Genomic DNA, 12,322 nt, shown 5'->3' with positions numbered 1-12,322 from the left:
AGTACAATACTGCCCTCCACAGTCAAAATTAGGTCATTAAATCAAGCAATTTATATTACCATTTACCGAACTGTGCCACACAAAACTTACCACATACAACTGTCAATTTTGCTCGTTCATTTATAGGCATTTACTAATGCTTACTCACAAAATTCCACAGCATCTAGCTTTTAACTGACAGCGAAAGAAAACGTGAGAAAGGAGAGAGACAGAATATCAGATGCTTCTGATCTGACGTATGGTCTGCAATACGGTTTTCAAAGGGCTCGTGACCTTTGACCTGTAGAAGCCAAAATTGGATCAGTTTATCTTTGTATTGCAGTCCATACTTGTGCCAAATGTGGTTGAAATATATTCAGTGGTTCACAAGTTGTCATGGTAAGAAAGATTTTCAATTAAGGATCACATAACCTTTGACCTTTTTACCCTCAAATCAAATTGGTTCATATTTCTATACTTGCGGAAACTTGTCGTTGAAATCCATTCAGTGGTTCATGAGTTATCGTGGAAACAAACAAACTCTCTCTATCGAGTGCAGCCTATGGCTGCTGGTTGCATCATTGGTTGGGACGCGGCTATGCCGCTGATGCAGTGTCTCCCTTACCAGTACACTGGTGCTCATTTTGCCGACCTCGGAAGGATGACAGGCTGAGTCAACCTCCTCGTGTATTTTAATTCAGCAGCCAATGGGGCTTGAACTCAGGACCCTAGGATCTCAATCCACCACCCAAACCACGAAGCCATCACCAGGCTTACAAACCAACTGATAATGGACGGATGGACGGACAACCCAAAAACACAATGCCTCGGCCTTTGGCTGCAGAGGCCAAATCATTTTGCTTTCTTCATATCTACCTCCCCTTGAAAGACTACAACATAAAAATTGAAAAAGTCGGCTTGAAAGAGTTTACATTTTATTCCGAATACAGTAATGCACTGTGTCAGCCTCACAGATATTAAAAACAAAACAAGCAAGTACATGTTCTTCAAAATTGATTTCCTGATGATTGCTTGAGGTCGTTTTCAAACGGGACAGAGGCAATCAGGTCAATCTGTCCCATTGTCCAAGACAGTCTGGACGCGGTCATGGGAAATCAAGAACATCCATTGGTCCATAAAAGCGTCACCTTCGTCACTTGTGAAAATAGCTGTACGCAACTCCTGCGCTATATACCACATTCAAATACGGGAGGTTGTTAATATTAGCAAATGCTTCACGGGTCACACTTATGCACATCCTTTGTGCTGTTTGTCCTGGATCCCAATTCCCCTCCAATTCAAACTGCAACGTCACAAAAACCCAAATATCGTCCGTTGTATGAGGTCAAACTATACATCCGGACAACTGTGGACGTTCTGCGAGTCTCATCATTGCCAAGTCATCGGTGGACCCTTCTGAGCACTTCCCTGACCTGACTAGTAAAAACCCAATCTCCTCCCCCCCCTGCCCCCCTCCAAAAAGGGGGTTTTCAACAACCGTGGGTCGTGCAATCAAAAAAAATTAAAATTCTAAGAGTCCACCACGATGACAGGATGGATAAAAGCACAAATACATCGAGAGAAGTTCACAATCACTTTCGTGGGCAGAGACTGTCGAAAAACAAAACGTGGTCATTTCCTGTAAAATGACTGCGTGGAATGTCAAGATCTTTTAACAAGGCCAAAAAAAGAACGGGTGGTAACTTGGCTGTCATGACAAGGCCCAGCTCGAATATGCTTCCAATGATTCACACAAAGTATGAAAAGTACGAGGAAATACTGCGTGTGCGAGTTCCAATTCCGAATACAGTACTCCGAACAAACACGATCTAGACAATAATTCTCACCATCTAAATTTGCCATTTATCACGGCATGACATTCAAAGCCATTTACATACGGGTTTAGTGAACGAAACCTTCATTTACGAAACGAGTACTGCAGAGTTAGTAAAATGTGCTCGGCGTTTTTGAGACGAAAAAAAAAAATTCATTCTTTTTCCAAGTCAACACCGAAGGTGAAATCGAAATGCATTTTCGCAATATGCTACTACCGTTATAGCGATGTTTGTGCGTTAAGCATGTGCCAGCAACAACTTCACGTTTCAAGCATTCGGTGGTGCTATGATCCGGTACGCAAGCGGGCGCTACCTTCTCACAGTTTGTCACAAGCTGCGAAGTCAGACTTTTGGGTTTTACACCATTCAAGAAAAGCCATCACTTCGGTTTCGTGTTGACCGCAAGAATTCCGGTTTCAACACCATGTCCTATAGGTATAACCGAGCCTTTTGTAGACCGGCCATGTGGTACGACCAGGTAACAATCACATCCCAGCACTTTGTTTGTTTGTTTGTTTGTTTGTTTGTGGCTGCGTTCACAGGCATTCCTTTGTACCAAAATGAGGTAATTAATCAGGGATTGCGATGTGAGGAAATTCTGCGGTGCGTCGGCGGGGAATATCGAGCCAGCGTACGACCGATCACGTGGTAGCGGCGGTGCAATTTGATGATGCTAGGCATTGTTCCAGCAGAACGAACTACAAAACAAAAGATATTATTGCTGGGCTGCAGAGATGCACATAAGCGTGGTGGAGTAGATTACTTGTCCTCACGAGGTTCCCGCAGGCGCTGCATCATTGAAGTTGGGGTGTCGCTTCATCACTACCTCACAGGCAGAAGCCCATCATACAGATGTCTCCACTTGTCCTTGATGACTGCTCTTGCTTGCCATTTCCATTTCAATTTGAATCTTCCTGAGGGAGCAAATGAGGATATTTCAGCAAAGTGCAAGATGTTACAGATCTCAAAACGTCTCAAAATGATGTTACAGATCTCAAAAAAGGAATTTCCAAGACCAATTCGGACTGAAAAGTAGCTCTTTTTTGTATACATGATCGAGGCTCGTTGAAGAGCTAGAGCGAATGGAAGGGGACAAAATGGAAAGGGGGAAAACACCAACAGCAGAGTGGAGGTGAGAGTGAGATGAGGGGGAGGAGGATGGGGGCAAGGGTGGGGGGCAGTGAAGAAACTGCACACAAGCTGAATGCAACACACAGTAGGAAAACAGGGATGAAACAAAAAATGAACAAATCAAGCAACAACTAACATACAAAAAGAGAGGGTGGGGGGGGGCAAAATAACCTGGAAAATGAGAGTGCTTGGGAATGGAGTTATTTGGGGTGAAAGAGAAAATGAGTATGGATGGGGGATCCGAGATGGTGGTGAAAAGCTGTCTTGAAGACCTGGATGGTAGAATTAGATTGAAGAGAATGTGGAAGGTGGCATAAAAGAGGAAAGGACGAGTGGAGGTGAGCAGTGATTCTGGATTTTGGGAGTTTCACCAGAATAGGATTTATGGTGGACCACATGCACCCTGCAGAAACATAGGGGGGGGCAAAGCATGGAAAGGATAGATGATGAAAGACCAGAAAGGAGGCGGTAGAAAACAGAGACCACAGACCCGTCTGCGATGGAAAAGTGATAGGCCAATAAACTTGGCTTCATCACAGGGGATTCCAATGATCTTGAAGGCCTTGGTTTGAAGTGAAGCAAGGTGTGAGGCAGGGACGAGAGAGAGAAAGAGAAAGAGAAAGAGAAAGAGAAAGAGAAAGAGAAAGAGAAAGAGAAAGAGAAAGAGAAAGAGAAAGAGAAAGAGAAAGAGAAAGAGAAAGAGAAAGAGAAAGAGAAAGAGAAAGAGAAAGAGAAAGAGAAAGAGAAAGAGAAAGAGAAAGAGAAAGAGAAAGAGAAAGAGAAAGAGAAAGAGAAAGAGAAAGAGAAAGAGAAAGAGAGAGAGAGAGAGAGAGAGAGAGAGAGAGAGAGAGAGAGAGAGAGAGAGAGAGAGAGAGAGAGAGAGAGAGAGAGAGAGAGAGAGTCCATCAAGCTGCGGATGAAGGTCTTGTGGGTGTACAGGATTTCAGGTGTGCCAAGGAAGGGTTATGTATGTTGTTGGTGGCTTTGGAGGCCAAATTTGAACTGTGGTTTGCCCAAGAAAGATCGTGGATGATAGTGAGACCCAGGAGTTTGAGTGACAGCTTCCTTAAGTGGATTATTAAGAAAGTAGATACGGGGGGTTTGCCAGACCATCCTTTTGGAGAAAGACAGTGAGTGTGAGATTTATGAGGATGGAAAGACACGTTCCAGGTGTGTGACCAGCTCGTGATTTTCTTTAAGGTCTGAAGAGAGGAAAGAGGGTGCTACCTGTCTATCTGATGGATTGGAGATGTCATGGCAGAGAAGAGTCATCACCAAATGATAGAGGATTTTCCAAAGAGTCAGAGAGATTGTTGATGAAGATTAGGAAGAAGACTGGACCCAGAACACTATATTGGGGTACTCCAGCCTTGACAGGGAGAGGAGATGAAAGGATTCCATTGAGAGCCACATGGCTATGACAGTAGAGGTCAATAAACCCAAGAGTGTAGTTGTCCTTGGATTCAACAGGCTAAGAATTTGGAGAGCAGGGTGGGATGCCAGACTGTATTGAAATGTTTGAGAAGTGTCTAACGAGACCTCATTGATCGCATGCTTGACATTGGGAGACTCCATCCATTGTTGGGAGAATAGAAGCAGAATATTCAACACAGAGTGACCTGGTCTGAACCCAAATTGTTGATCTGAGATGAAATTGTTGGAGAAAAGGAAGGTGTTCATATCACCTGCGATGATGGATTCCATGATGATTGGAAGTAAGCCAAAAGGTGTGTAGTCAAGGGAATTGGTTTTTGCACCTTTTTATGTAATCTGGTGATGTTGTTGGATTTCTAAGCAGATGGAAGATGACCAAGGGCAAATGATAGAGTGAAAAGGGCAGAGATAGTATGTGAAAGAGCAGCAGTTTTGAATTCGAGTCCACCTGGTCTGAGTCCAAGTCCGAGTCTGAATTCTGTGCTGAACGTGTATTGGAAAGTGGCCAAAAAAGAAAAAACAAAAAACGAATTTATTTGTGTTTATGTATTATGTAAATTGTAAATTAAGACAATTAAATAGCAAAACCAACTAACAGTGTAACTTGTTATTGCATTAATATTTCATTCCATTGTATGGCCCTCTTGCTGTAGTTTGCTCATTCTTTTTGGACTGCAAAGTTTCTGAGAGTAGACAAATCTTGTCCAGAAAACATGGCAGTGGAAATTTGCATTTATTTCTCAATTTCAAAGTTCTGAAAGTCCAAAACAGCATCGCACAAACATAGCTCAAATTATAGACGTAAATCATCCAAAAACAGTGATTTTAAGTCTGCTGGACTTTCTTAAAATAGTGCCTGCGATTTAGACAATTACGCTACTTTTAAAGTTTTCATAAATATATTTAAATTTTATTTCAATATTATCGATAGCGAAACAATTTCACCGAACTAAAGGCCCAGTCACACCTTGACGTTTTAGCCAGATTATGCCGATTTTTGGAAAATTTTTGTAAAACGCTGGTACACGTCGAATACGTTATGGGTACGTTTTGTATATGTTAAGACCATGCTGAAAAACACTGCCATAAGTGGTAGCACGCTGGCTTTAAACGTTGAACTTTGGGGTTTTCCTCGAATTTTTTCATGCTTGAAATTTTACGACGTATGCCGGCGTATGACTCATACGTTCCGCTACGCTGGCCAGAAGTTGTAGGCACGTTATGAGATCGTTGACACACGTTGAAACACGTTACTTGTAAGTTACTCATAAGTCGAAACACGTCGAGGTAATGTTTAGCGTACCCGAAACTTATTTCTAACCTATGAGTAACGTTTTGTAAGCACGCTACACAAACGTTGTTCACACTTTGCAACACTTTACTTGAAAGTACTACTACTACTACTACCAACATCGACATCATTAAATTCTCTCGAACTACTACTACTACTAATAACATCGACATCACTAAATTCTCTCGAACTACTACGACTACTACTACCAACATCGACATCACTAAATTCTCTCGAACTACTACTACTAACAGACATCACTAAATTCTCTCGAACTACTACTACTAATAACATCGACATCACTAAATTCTCTCGAACTACTACGACTACTACTACCAACATCAACATCACTAAATTCTCTCGAACTACTACTACTGCTACTACTAATACTACTAACATTGACAACACTAAATTCTCTCGAACTACTACTACTACTACCAACATCGACATCACTAAATTCTCTCGAACTGCTACTACTACTACTAACATCGACAACACTAAATTCTCTCGAACTACTACTACTACCAACATCGACATCACTAAATTCTCTCGAACTGCTACTACTACTACTACTACTACTACTACTAACATCGACATCACTAAATTCTCTCGAACTACTACTACTACTAATAACATCGACATCACAAAATTCTCTCGAACTACTACTACTACTACAACTACTACTGCTACTGCCACTGCTACTGACATTGACATCTACTCAACATGGAGTCTGGAACACTGACGGGTTCCTCTTGTGAAGCCCATTTGTATATACCAATTCCCCTAAACGCTGCCAATACGCCATTATACGGTAGCTGTAAGTTAGAAACACGTTCAGAAAGTTCTGTGATCGTCCGGAAGACGTCAATCAAATTTGTCTACATACGCCAATGTGTGTTTGAGATACGTTACACATAGGTTCAAAGCACGCTACTCATAGGTTCAAAGCACGCTACTAATAGGTTCAAAGCACATTACTCGTAGGTTAAAAATTAAGTTTCGGGTATGCTAAACATTACCTCGACGTGTTTCGACTTATGAGTAACTTACAAGTAACGTGTGGCCGACGTGTGTAAACGATTGCGGAGCGTGCCGATAACTTATGCCAGCGTATGCGGAACTTGTGAGCCATACGTCGAGTACGTCGTAAAATTTTCAGCATGCTTGAAATTTCACGACGCACTAGACGTACCACGTAATATGCCAGCGTACTTCATTGTTTTTCATCGTGCTCCTAATGTATACACAACTTACCCATACCGTATTCGACGTGTCCCAGCGTTTTAGACACATTTTTCATAGGTCGGCATACGCTGGCTAAATCGTCAAGGTGTGACTGCGATGTTGACACTTCCAATTTTCAGGCGGTTATGATTTAAATCGGCGAGCGGCAGGTTTTTAACAGAGAACGCCACGAGTTCGTCGGCGATGCGTGCAGCGCGCTATGACAAAGTTAAACTATCATTGGGCATAGGTTGTGAACGCCGACAACAGGCTAAGCATTCGTTGGTATAAGTTATCTTTAACACAACGAAACGTTCTGTGCCCGTTACTAATACGTTATGCATACGACCAACACGTTATGAATACGACCAAAACTTTAAAAAACCTCAAAACTTCAGTATACGCCAACGTTTTACGTGCATTTTTATACGTTGCCATTCCTGGCAAAAACGTCAAGGTGTGACTGGGCCTTAATGAACGAATGAAAATGAAGCTTGGGGTGACCAGTTGCAACTTGCTGCCAAATGTAGATAGCTTCATTGCATTTTAGAAAGATCAGTTTACATCGAATGTCTGCTCCCAGCTTTGCCCAATAAGGGTGCATAATAAGGCCTCCTCTTGAGAGCACTCTTTCTCCTGGAAATAGCGTCAAGAAATGTTTGAACGTCCCCTTATAAATAAATAATTGGCAATCACAGATCATTTCCCACCATTTAAACCCACAGTCTTTTACACCACCTTATATAAAATGTTTGATTACTCTTTCATAGCTCAATAATGTTTGGTCACATAATATATAGTAATAGTAACACCAATGATCAGGGTAACACATCCAATGGAAATGGAGCTATTAAAAACAACAACCTCTGACTGAGCCCATGCATGTACTCATGCAGACAAAGTAAATTGTGCTGTGCAAATGTTGGTCCAAACGACCCATCGACTGCATTTCATTTATTTCACATCATATAAGTTAATGCGACCACTTGTTCTTCTCAGCAACATCGCCTCGACACTGCGGTGGCAACATTAAAACTTGATTTTGACGTCGGGAAATTTTTCCCCAATTATTCACAACATTAAACACAAGCATGAAGCGAATACTAAAATTTATAATTCTGATGTTTTATTGCATCGCTAATCATGTCTTAACATTAAGGTCAGTCTGTACTCTGTAGTTTCCCTTTTAAAAATGCAATTCAAGTATAAACTGATATCTTAACATATTTAATAACGTTATTGATAAGTACAGGCCTTGTGAGGTTTTGTTATTAAAAGCACTTAATATAGAACTTAAACACACATGTCAACTCCATGTGTATAAGTGAAATTCAACATTAACTCGAAGGGCACTCGGTAGAGCGCATACCTCTGCCACGTAATGCCTGATCCACGAAACCATATCCGGCCCAATACATTTTTTAAAATATCATGCTGTATATCGTTTTTGGCCCGATCTCTCAATGGTGAAGAATCACTTTAAAATTAAATAATTCTTGGATCCAGATCTGGATTCGGATCTTCACCAAAATCGAATCAATCCATCATGGTCACACACACCCAATATGTCCACCAAGTGTCATCCAAGTCCCTCCATAACTTTTTTGAGATATCGTGCTATATATCATTTTTTGGCCGTATCTCTCAATGGCGAATAATCACTTTAAAAAATTATAGGAGTCAGACCCAGATCCGGATCTTCACAAAAATCGAATCAGTTCGTCGTCATCACACACCCAACCTGCCCACCAAATTTCATCCAGATCTGTCCACTTTTTGAGATATCCTGCACACAGACAGACAGACAGACAAACAAACAAAAATAAACAATAGAGAGGGGTGAAAACATAACGCCCTTCACCTTCGGTGGCGGAGGTATATAATAAAAGTTTCATGCGTGGTTAAAGGAGAAATTACATCGCATTTCATTTGTAGAGTACACATCTTTAAAAGTGCTTTATCGTCAACAAAAGTAATATTTTGGGTAATATGACAGATGCCACACTTATGCATTAACCATTAGTACCATAAAAATAAATAACAGCTTTCTAAAGACTATTAAATAAAACAACAACAAGAAAAAACACAACTTAGAAACGAGTGCTCCATTACTACGCACTGCTTTAATAAACCAAATTACATAGTTATTGCAAATATATATTTCATTTGTGAACATTTTATATATTGAAAAAAATGAAGACATAAATACGATCTGACATGCGAGTTAAAATAAAGACATTTGAGTTCGACATAAATGTGACAAAAAAATAAAACAAACAGAAAATGCAGTAAACTCTACACAGACAAATCAAAGTGGTTTTTCCAGATCCAATTTTGAAAAAAATTGTTTTTAAAATATACTCATATTGCAACAAACATTTTTAGTTTACTCTTTGTCGAGGAAATCGATTCCGACCTAACTTAAATGATTCCATAGCTTATATTAGTTTAGCCTGAAATCGTGTTTGGAACCAAGCTTTTCTGCTCCTTATTTTCACTCTAATTCATTCATTTTTTTGTCGGATTTAACAATCCGACCACCTTCTGAACTTAAGCAATTCCCTTCACACTGTGACATTTTTTTTCTAAAAATTTTTTTTTTTTAATCAAATATGAAAAGCCCTAATTGTAAACCCCAACAGCTCGAAAACCGCTGCAGTTTTGATTCCTGACATGATATGGCGCGCATAATTTAACACATCTAAGTACTGTTATTTCACAGGTAGCATTTGCAATTACGCAAAGCTAATTTTGAGGTTTATCTCAAATAATAACGGAGATATGGAAGGCATCATCTTAGCCAATCAGGAGTGAGATACAATTGCTTATTTTTAATTGGTTTTTCAAAACACGTAAATTAACACCCAACTTGTTGATATGAATGTCCAAATAATCGTCTTTTTTGTGTTTACAAGTACAACGACACAAAGTAAGTTACGATGTTTATTAAACATATTTTTTCAAACATAGTTTACTTGAAGGAAGATCGCTTAAGGCAGTGTATAAACAGATGACTCGTTACCAGTTTATTTTTACACTCCAAAACATCACTCTTATTACTACATGGAAAATGTACCTTATTTTTGTGCAGCACTTAAAACTAAAGCGTTGATGGCGTTTAGAGTTAAGCCATTTCGTGGTTAGGTTTCAAGCGATTCAGCGAATCATTAAAAGTGCTCTTTGAAAGAACAGAAGGTGGTTTGGATCATGGGCCATTACATTAAGTTATGCTGTTTGTGGTTAATATCTATAAAAATCTGGAACATCTTTAGAAACTTTAGAACCATTTCAGTCATTGCAGTCTGGCTGGCTCCGTTGTTGGACCCGTCATGTCATCGGAGTGTCATACCGGCGTTGAACCTTTGCGGCATTGAAGTGCTTATTCTACCATGCATGCAACACCTATCCAATTTCCAAGATTAATTGAAGAAATAAAGTCCAAAATAGGTTACAGTGGTACCAAAATAGGTAGCTTGTCCTCAATTTGCGATCATTTCACAGCTATCCAGGAGAGACGGACAGAGAGAGAGAGAGAGAGAGAGAGAGAGAGAGAGAGAGAGAGAGAGAGAGAGAGAGAGAGAGAGAGAGAGAGAGAGAGAGAGAGAGAGAGAGAGAGAGAGAGAGAGAGAGAGAGAGAGAGAGATTATACCATTTGCTGTCATTGGAGGAACTATGAAGAGGGAATGGGTGAAGCAGCGGGGAAAGGCAAGCACAGGATAAACGCTTTTAGGTTGCACCAAGACCAAATGATCATAGGATCTCCATTCGAGCTCCAAGAGAAGCATACCATTTCAGAATAAAGCTGTGGATGCATATGAATGTGATTTCATGCAGGAAACAGCAATAAATAGATAAATAACTCCTCCCACCCCACCCAACTTCATATTCAATAAACGCAAACCATGCATGCTTCAAAACGCCATGGCATAACGATGGACATCCATTCGGATATGGGGCAACGCAAAAATGAAACCGCTTGTATGGATGGCGTTGAATGAACATTTGACACCCATCCGTAAACTTGGATCCTTACCTCGGTCTACGTTAGCCTACACTGAGCAAGCATCAGAGGTGCTGATAAAAAAAGCAAAATTTATATTAGTGACTTGTTCATTCAGACATGAACTGTGGTAAAACATCAAAGCCACGCACTTCATAACTACATCAAAACAAGGTGGATGCAAAAGGAAATACAATCTGACTTGTTCTATTGTGGAGCATTTAGCAAGCCTGCACGTTGGTCAAAAAGTGCGAGAGAGGAAAAAAAAAAATTAGATTACCTTTCCTTCTGCACGTCTGGAACGATGTGAGCATTGGCGGCGTTTCCAGACAGCGCCCTCCAAACTGCCGTTTTGGCCATTTCCTCCGAGATGTTTATGACGGAAGGATCCTCAGAGCTAGGTAGAAAAGGATAACCGTAGACAAGGTTATGGTGTGAATGGATTTCTGCAGTTAGGAATCAAAGATATTCATGATTTAAATATGCTACCCATCACTACTGTACGTCATCATGCGCTCTCCACGCACATCAATGATCTCCTCTACATCAGCCAATTAATTCCCATTCTGTTCCTCTTGAGCAATTGTTACTTGTTCTTGTGTTGTCACCTCTGCCATCGAAAGTGGACTGAGGTTACATTTTCACACATCTGTTTGTTCGCTTGTGAGCAGGATATCTAAAAAAGTTATACATGGATTTGGATGAAGGTTTGTGTGTTACAAGGATGAACTGACTCAATTCTGGTGAAAATTCAGATCCAGATCCCGATACAAGAATTTTAATTTTTTTTAAAGTGATTCTTCACCATTGAGAGATGGGGCCAACAATGATATATTGCATGATATTTCAAAAAGTTGTGCACAGATGACAAAACTTGGTGGATGAGTTGGCTCGGTGACAAGAGCAAGCTGCTTTGATTTTGGTTCAGGTCCAGATGCAGATCCAGCCTATCAGTTGGATACAAAACGTAAACTGTGCCGCCTGGCCAAGGTATGTGCTCTACCGAGTGCCAATGTAGTTCCTCCTGGAGGATGCCCACCACCCACCCCCAATATCCTTTGGTAGTTGGTGAACTTGCTGCCCTTTGTCATGATCTCCTGCATGAGCCAAGAACCTTGTATGTCCATCTAAAATACCAAGGTTTAATTTTTTCTGAAAGAAAAAAGTGTTTTGTCCAATTGTATTTGGAAGGATGTAAGGGTTTAAGACTTTGGCACAATTTAAAAGTCATTCAATGCGAACCAAAAACGCAAATAATTTTGTCAAGTGTTTGCTGTGAGTTTCAAGTTAATTGTTAAGAGTGGTGTACAATCAGGATGGTCTAACCCTCAGTCAACACTTCTGCCATAAATAGGCATAAACCAGTTGCTCCAATCAAATTATACAATCCAACTACATCGTCGTGGATTATCTTGGAGACACAAAAAG

General features: G+C 40.5%; 1 protein-coding gene across 6 annotated transcripts in view; it reads right to left on the bottom strand.

The window, feature by feature from the left end:
* Nucleotides 1-897: 897 nt before the first annotated feature.
* The window catches only part of LOC147027985 (electroneutral sodium bicarbonate exchanger 1-like), a 215,700-nt gene continuing 204,275 nt past the window's right edge, over nt 898-12,322 (bottom strand). For 5 of the 6 annotated variants that reach the window (XM_085877885.1, XM_085877883.1, XM_085877886.1 and 2 more), the window contains 2 exons: nt 11,175-11,291; nt 898-2,728 (listed from right to left, as the gene is read on the bottom strand). In XM_085877885.1, the coding sequence (XP_085734011.1) occupies nt 2,659-2,728; nt 11,175-11,291 (187 nt within the window). In that variant the 3' untranslated portion in view covers nt 898-2,658. Of the gene's footprint in view, nt 2,729-10,927; nt 10,969-11,174; nt 11,292-12,322 lie in introns of all 6 variants that reach the window. The other variant, XM_085877881.1, reaches the window with a different exon arrangement.

The sequence above is a fragment of the Eptatretus burgeri genome, chromosome 4, assembly GCF_056783735.1.
Source record: "Eptatretus burgeri isolate ZD-2024b chromosome 4, Ebu_testis_v1, whole genome shotgun sequence".
Lineage (NCBI taxonomy): Eukaryota > Metazoa > Chordata > Myxini > Myxiniformes > Myxinidae > Eptatretus > Eptatretus burgeri.
The sequence above is the reverse complement of the archived record's forward strand: the minus strand, read 5'-3'. Positions and strand labels throughout refer to the sequence as shown.